Source organism: Anomalospiza imberbis, chromosome 10 (assembly GCF_031753505.1).
Source record: "Anomalospiza imberbis isolate Cuckoo-Finch-1a 21T00152 chromosome 10, ASM3175350v1, whole genome shotgun sequence".
Lineage (NCBI taxonomy): Eukaryota > Metazoa > Chordata > Aves > Passeriformes > Viduidae > Anomalospiza > Anomalospiza imberbis.
This window is the reverse complement of record NC_089690.1, coordinates 11,478,833-11,486,770: the sequence shown is the minus strand read 5'-3', so window position 1 is coordinate 11,486,770 and position 7,938 is coordinate 11,478,833. Positions and strand designations below refer to the sequence as shown.

Below are 7,938 nucleotides of genomic sequence, written 5' to 3'. Positions count from 1 at the left end.
ATCCACCCACTGTGGCACACCCACAGCTTGGGAGCCACGTGCAACTTGGAAAGTCAGAGACCAAAGTTTTCTGGTACAGAAAAAAGTCCCCAGGGGCTCTTCAGTGTTTGTTTTGTGGTCCCCACACCCAGTTCCATGTGCACATCACTGCACCAGGTGGAAGATGTTTCTCAGGGCTCCAGCTGGCCCTGCTCCCACCACAGCCCAGTGCTTCAACAAGTGCCAAGGCTGGTATGAAAGAAGCCTTTCAGAGAAAACTGGCTGCCCCAGTCACTCCAGACAAGAGGCTGCAAGAGGCTGTAAGCTGGCAGAGCTCTTGGCACTCCCAAGAGCCCTGGTTTTACAACCAGGCTCTGCCCCTGTCAGCCTTGTGTGTTTTGCTGACTCGTACTTCCACTCACTGATAATACCCAAGGGACTCTGAGATGCAGCTGGTGGAAGATAAAGATGACATCGAGGCACTTGGAAGCACTGGAGTAGTGGTGTGACACAGAGCCTAATCCAGCCCAAAAGTGAACTCTGTTGGAGTCAGAGTGCTCACTTGTGCAGCCCAAGCCCCTGGCCCAGAGGGAAAGCCCGGTGCACCCTGTGCTGGGGTGCCAAAAGGCTCTCTGCTCCCCTGTGCAAAGCTTATTCTTGGCAAGCAGGGAGAAATGAGTAAATAAGCATTAAAGAAAGGTTTACAGCCCAGATGCAAGATCTGGAATTTATATTGTGTAACCTCCTCTCTATTTCAGAATGTTCAGTCACAAACTCAATTTGTGACATGACAATGGAATCAGGTCTGCTCATGCTTGAGCTGCATGTGGCTGCATCCTCAGCTGATGCCTTTGAAGACAGCAGTCAGTCCCAGAGCATTTGCCATTTTTCCTTCTTACATTCTGTCCCATCACTGTAGGTACATGTTGTCCGAGGGAATCTTCAAGCAGGCTTTTTGCAAACTTAAAAGTTATGTTAATGAAATAAAAAGAACATCCTATCGTTGCAAATAATCATACTGCTTTATTTTTCAGTATCACAGTCTCAGGAAATGAAACAGTCCAGATCTTTTCCAAGATATTACATAGCCTTTTTTCCATCTGTCGACAAAATAATCAAATTAAATACAAATTGGTTTGTTTGCTACATCTATTACAGTGGAAGAACATAATTGTTGGTAGAAGCAGCTAGGTTTCAGGAACAAAGGGTGGAACAAAGTCTTATTTTCCCCTGCTTCTGTGTAACCCACTTAGGTTTCCAGAAAAGCACACGGAGGGACAGAAGGAAGCGGTGAATAACAAAATACAGCGATTTATTGAACAAAATGGGGCAAGGCAATGTTCCCTTTACATTCTATGACAATTCAGGAGTATGAAGCAAAACATGCTATACACACACACAGACATGATACTTTGGTTAAATGCCATTCAGAAGTTCTATGCCAAACCTGGTAAAATTATAGAGTGAACAGTCAAAATAAAACCAAGAATAGGCTTGCATAGACAGATTATTGTCAGTGTGCAATTCATATTTAAGGATTAGCTTTTACAATGCAGGATACACTTGCAGCTCTGAGGAATTTAAGCCTTCTGACTAATCCACCTCATTGCATGGCTAATATTTAGATTCAACAGGCTGAAAGTTTACCCTGAAGAGCTAAATGAGACAACAGCAGTTATTTATCTGAGGCAATTAACTATATTGCAGTGCACAGATGCAGCTGGAGACAGACCATGGAGTCTACTTAGAGTGAACACTGATACAGTGGAACTTGTTTCCCAAGAAGTAGAAAATACTCATTTGTGTGTGCCACTGTCCTCTCTGGGACTCTCCTGAAGAGCCCAAACTGCCCAGCTAAGCCTTGCCCTGTGCTACTGATGGGAAGGAGGTGGCTGATAGTATCTCCAGCCCAGAAACTGAGACTTGGGCAGCTCCTGAACATGAAACCCATGTCCCTCTGCCTGTCCTGGGCAGGGCAGTCCAAGTGACACCTGTGTGCAGCACAGCCAGTACCTCCCCAGCAGTGCTGCACAGCCCCAAATGTGCTGGAGTACAGCAAACTGGGACCTCTGCAGGTTTATGCCTGTCCTCTGCAGCAAAAAGAAGACAAGCTAACCATGGTGTGCTCCATGCGAGGGATATGTCCCATACCCACCTCCCAAAGCAACTGCAAAACTAAGCCCTGAACACCTTGAGAGAGTGGGGCAAAACCGAGTGTCCACTGGCTGGGGACAGATAAAGAGCAAAGCTCAGACACCACCACCCTGCTGGGCATTCCTGCCTGGCACAGGGCAGCACTGAGCTCAGGCACCCATCAGGCTGTGCTGGGAGCTGTGCTCCAGTTCCTATTGCATCCCACACAGTCCTGCAGTGTCAGTGCTGCCAGGAGGGACAGCAGGGGCCATCTCCTCAGGGGACAAACACACAGGAGACTGCTCTGTGAAGGAAACAGTGAGTTTCATGGACTGGCTGTACTCAATTACAAGAGTGTAAACTAAGTAGGGGAATCCTCACACTGTCTCCAAGTGCTCCCCTTTATACATATATAAATTAGCAATCCACAGTTAGTTTGCATACAGGATAATATGAATTAAAATAAAAACCTTGATAATAAAAATATATAATATACACATTGATGAAAAGCAATAAACTGAATGAAAACACTAGAATGTAACAGTGGCTGTAATTTGGCACAAAATAAACACACAGACATCTAGCACTGTAAAAATAACAACCCATTTTTTCCTGTAAGTAGAGAATGTTATCAATCCTGATTCAAATCCTGATAGATGAGAATGCAGAGATATAAAAATACTGTACATACAAGATCCCTTTTATAGAGAGAGAAGCAGACTGCAACATCTAACTTCTATCCTTCTTCCCCAAGAGGACAAATTCAATGATGAAAATTCATCTATCCCTTAACAGCTAATATTTCCTCACCCCACCATGTTCAAACCCATGAAGTTCTTTAAAAAAAGATGAAATCAACCTGTTGGATCTATCCCTGTGACGACAACTGCTTCTTGCTGCAGGAAGCTGTACAGTCCACATTAAGACAGTGTTTCATAGCAAGGTGACTCAGGTCAGCCTGCTGAAGACATCAAATATCCCTGCGTGTAAGGCACGATCCCTCCAGGTCACCCGACCTCTCTTCTGCAGACCACTGTGCTTTAGATGGAGGTGAGGAGGTGGTGAGAACTCTTGCTGCTGAGATGAGCCTACTAGGAAGGTCAGGAAGCGCCAGGATTTCAAGGAGATGAATTTTCCAAGTGGTGCTGGATGCCTTGTTAATGCACAGAGTCAGAAAGGGATGCAGGACCCAAACAACCTGGGCAGGGGTCCCAGCAAGGGCTTCAACATGCTACTAAATCCAGAGCAAAGCCATAGGCAAAGCTACTGAAACTTGGCAAGAGTAAACAAGTAAAAAAACCAAGATACTTAAACATTTCTCTGTCATAGGAAAGAAATATTGCTGAGTGTTTTTTTGAAAGATCAGCTACATTGTGCCTCTTTCCAGGAACACATGTCCAAGGTACTGATTTTACATTTCACCTACACAAACTGCATCTTCTTGACTCTCAGCAGAACTGTGGCTGCTGAGCCCCAAGGAACATGGCTGTTTGTTCATCCATAATCTTAACTCTTGTTGACCTCAGTGGGACCATGGAATCCCTTTTCAAAAGTGGTCACTAAAGATGCAAGTCCAGTTGCAACCTCTGCCTCAGGAGGTCTCTAACCTGTATGGCTGCATGAGGACCTGCTTTGTTCTTATCCCATTTACTACCTGCTTTCCTCAGATACCATTCCTAGCATTTCTCTCACTTTTCTAGCAAAGCCTTAGGAACCCCCTTTTCACAATGACTATGGAGTAATAAAACAGGAGAAACACTTACAAGGAACAGCAAATGAATAAAGGTAGGGAGAGAGAATAAAGGATGAGGACTAAGGGAGGATACAGAGCAAAACATCCCATGAAGCATTCAGAACCCCCAAAGGCATCCAAGGAGGCAGCAACTGCTCCTGGGATCCTTCTCTCGGGCTCCTGTCTCTTGGTGTCTTGGCCAGAGAGCTTGACTAGCCACTAAGGAGATCCTACAGCTCCACAGAGGAGACACTGAGGTGTTCTTCAGACTACCCAGCTTCCAAACTAAATCTGCCAAAGTTTTCCCTCATATTTCTACTCACTCCCATTGAACCAACAACTTGCATACTCCCAAGCATCCCTCCTGAATTGATAGGCTCTTTGAATGTCAGAGGGCTCAGGGTCTTCATGACTTCTCTGACTAGGTTAAAACAAAAGCTACACCAGCCAACTGCAGTGTAAGAAAGTCCATCACAGCCAGATACAGAGGCCCATGGAGGGCTGAATTCCTAGCTGGTGATTTCCCCAAGCCTTCTGCAGAGAATCACCAGATTTTTGCAAGCACAGCCAGTACAAAGCTCATCCTCTTTCTGATTTAGCAGGACTTTTCTCCATCCAGTTTTCACAACTGCTCCAGGTGGTACAAGCAGTAGTGCCTGGACTAGGGTGTTTGTAGGAAGTATTAATTCTTACAAACCCACCAGACATCCATTTTACAACAATAATTACTCTGATGGCAATGGAAGGAAAAATCCCACAGGAAAAAAAAAAAAGGCATTTTCAGCAGTAGAAATTTTGACTGTTACATGAAATACAAAAATAAATTCTTACAAAATAAAACCTTGGAAGATGAGGTTGCCACACTGGGCCAAGTTATCAAATAAGGAAAAAAACCATAGCATCTATGTTGTTTTTTTTCCTGAATCCTTTTAAACAACATGAACACTTCTGAATGGACAGAGACAGAAAGAGAAGCTAGAACAAGGCAAGGACAGTAAAATCTAGCTGCTGACTGGGATATTTCCTGAGAAGCAGCAGCAAGCAAGACCTTGCAAGTCACTTAGGAGCCTGTGCAGGCAGGAAAGCCACAGTCTGGAAGCAAGGGTATGCAGGTAGCAGGATTCTGCCCATACAAAGTCCTACATGGCAAGGTTTTTGGTTAGGGCATCCCTGGAGCAGAGATCCATTGGGGTTATGTGGTTCTTCACAGGTACTGAACTGCTGCCAACGGGCCAGTAGGAGTAGGAGGTGGAAGTCTCTTGAGTTGTTGGTCAAGGCAAGACATGGCCTTGTTATGTGCTATTAAACCTGCCCCTGCAACTTATGTGAAAAAGGAGTTGCCCTGTCTTCCCAGTGATTTGGCCCAGTAATTATCCTGACCAAGAACAGCCACAGTTAAAGCTTTACAGCTGCCTTGGGGCTTGAGTTGTGCACTAGAGGAACAGCAGACAGCCATGGTCTCTTCCTGTTTCCTAGAGGTGCTCCCTCCCCACAAAGCTCCAGAGAGCTGCCAAGGCCCCTTTCCCAGGCAGATCAGTGGTGAGGACAAGTCCATGTTTCCTGCCCTAGACACAGGTGTCTCCCCTCCTCTGCAGAGCCAGAGGCAGAACTGCAGCTGCCAGAGACAACAGAGAGAGAAGTGAGACAGACTCAGTGCTGGCACTAAGGTTGGGCTGCAGGGGCAAGGCAGCTAAGCTCTCTGCCATGAACTGGGCTGGTCCATGAATAACCAGCCTGCCCTGCCCTCCAAGACAGTGTCCAGATGTTCAGCTTTGTGATTTAAAAATACACCTGAAAATAATGGCAAAAAAAATTATTAAAAAGACCAAAAAATTTAAATGAGAGGAGGCCAGAGGAAAAGGCTACTTTTCGTGCAAGAGAAAAATTATTTTCAAAGAGTGGAGGGAAAACAAGCCAGGATGGAATCACTGCATGGGAAAATACTTACAGACAACAAACCTGCAGACCCTGCTGTGCCCTAGAGAGCAATGATTTTTTTATTCCTGACTGGAGCTTGCCTGGGGTGCTGGATGGAGCAGTGGAGAGGAAAAGCAGTCAGCACAGACATCATGTGGACTGATCAGCACTCCATGTCTGGCTCAGGTTGCCTGTAACTGAGCCAGTAGATTTTGAATTTGATGCTCAATGCCCATATGGCCCTCTCTCCATCAGCCCCATGTTTACAAGACACATCCAAGTTCAGAAACAAGTTACTCAACTTGTTGCATCAGCAACTGAGCTAAGAGTTACAGGAGATCTGACTTGGCTTTAATGAAATTCCTTGGCTTCTACCACACCGAAGCTCAAAGCAGGTGACCACAGAGGTCCCTTCAGACACATAGATCTGTTTGTATGAGTCTTCTCAAACCACAGTTCACAGCTTATTGAACTCCCTGGCAAATCCTACGTAATGCACACAAGGTCTAACTTCAGTTGGAATTGTCTTTCCTTTTAACTGTTCTAGCCTATATGCTGGAGCTAAATGCCTATACACACTCTACTCAGATTGTTGGAAACCCTAGAAAGAAATACAGCAGTTTAAAAAATCTGTTTCATAGGCCATTTCTCCCTCACCAGTCTCAGGGCTTGGCTTTTGCTGGTATATGTTTGACAATGCTCTCTCCTTCCTGCAAGCTCATATGACTGTCAGGTTGGCTCAGCTGTCCTATCCAACACAGGAAGAAACTCAATTCCTCTTATAGCTCTCTTTGCTAAGTTATCCCAATGTAAAAAGGACTTGTACTTCTGATGTTCCGCTGCATTGCCACAACCCAACTCATTTCTTCACTTTTCCTCCATTGTACATGCATCTCAATTTGTCCTATTCATCACAGCTCCAGCCAAACTTAAAAATAAAAAGAAAGCCCCAAAAGAATGCATGAGGGAGCTGTTGAGCCAGCTGGTTGATTCGCACAGCTCAGTGGCAGCTAGACTATACTGCACTGCTCAAGTCATCACAGATGAGTAAGAAATTGAAACAAACAATTTTCCTTAATATGATGACACTTAAAAAGAGATGATCCTGGGAGTGGAGGGTGGGCCTCCCATCAGATCAGGAATTGAGAAAGTTGCCTGGCAATTCCAGTAATGTTTGCTACAGAAGAGTCAGTACCAAAGGAAAGGCTAGCACAGTTTAGTGCTTCCTACGGGAACCTGGAAAACAAAACAGAAAGGAAACAGTCTGTGAGGCTAGATCCTGGTGAAAAAGTTACTACCGGCAGTCATATTTTACCTGGCCTGCTCTCTTGTCTGTCTGTCTGACTTCTAGGGTACTAGTAAAGTCAAAGGCCAAAATGGGAACTATGTTACAGGACTCAAGCAAATGGAAGGACAGATCCATGAAACAGGCAGACACATGCATTTCTTCTAGGGTGTGAATGGTGCTGCAGCCCCATTGCACAGTCTCACTAAAGCAAACAGACCCTACAAAGTGCCATCAGTTTCCAGCTTGCTTGACGAAGACAGAACATAAGTTTACCAAACTAAATTTTGGAAGGGAAAGTGTCCACATTTAAGTCTCACTAGTGGAGTTGGAAGAAATCCGAGATTGAGTTAAACTCAGACTGCCCCCTTCCTTCCCCAGAGGCTCTACAGATAACTCAGACAATGGGCATTCAGATTTAAAAGAACTGCAGGGGTGACCCTACCACACTGCTCTGTGCCAATTGATTTTAGGAAACAAACCAACAAAGCAGTGCTGAGATGCTACAGGAATAAAACCAGCCTGCTCTCAGGACAAGTTTCTGTCTATCATTCCATCTGCTCGCCAGACAGGCAAGGTTCTGTCTTGTATTGGATTGTTTGAGAATAGTGAGTCACCTAAAATCCATCATAATGTTGTCTTCATGACATCTCTTTGTCATTTGCTACCTGGATTTACAGTCATTCATCATTAAGAAATCACAGAGGACATACAGACAGCACCTTAACAAATTCCAGGCAAACCAATTCAGTTTTTTAGTGTCACAGCCTGAAATGTGCTCAGCAAGTCCAACCCAAACACTGCCCAGCACCACCTGCCTGCTGGGGCATTAATTCCCCTTCTTTATTTGCATCACTTTCTATCACTCTGTCCCCTGCAGGCTCCTTGTGTG

General features: G+C 45.0%; 1 protein-coding gene across 2 annotated transcripts in view; it reads right to left on the bottom strand.

Moving 5' to 3' along the window:
- Positions 1-979: 979 nt before the first annotated feature.
- The window catches only part of CCDC50 (coiled-coil domain containing 50), a 43,110-nt gene continuing 36,151 nt past the window's right edge, over positions 980-7,938 (bottom strand). For both annotated transcript variants that reach the window (XM_068200683.1, XM_068200684.1), the window contains one exon: positions 980-6,997. In XM_068200683.1, the coding sequence (XP_068056784.1) occupies positions 6,978-6,997 (20 nt within the window). In that variant the 3' untranslated portion in view covers positions 980-6,977. The remainder of the gene's footprint in view (positions 6,998-7,938) is intronic.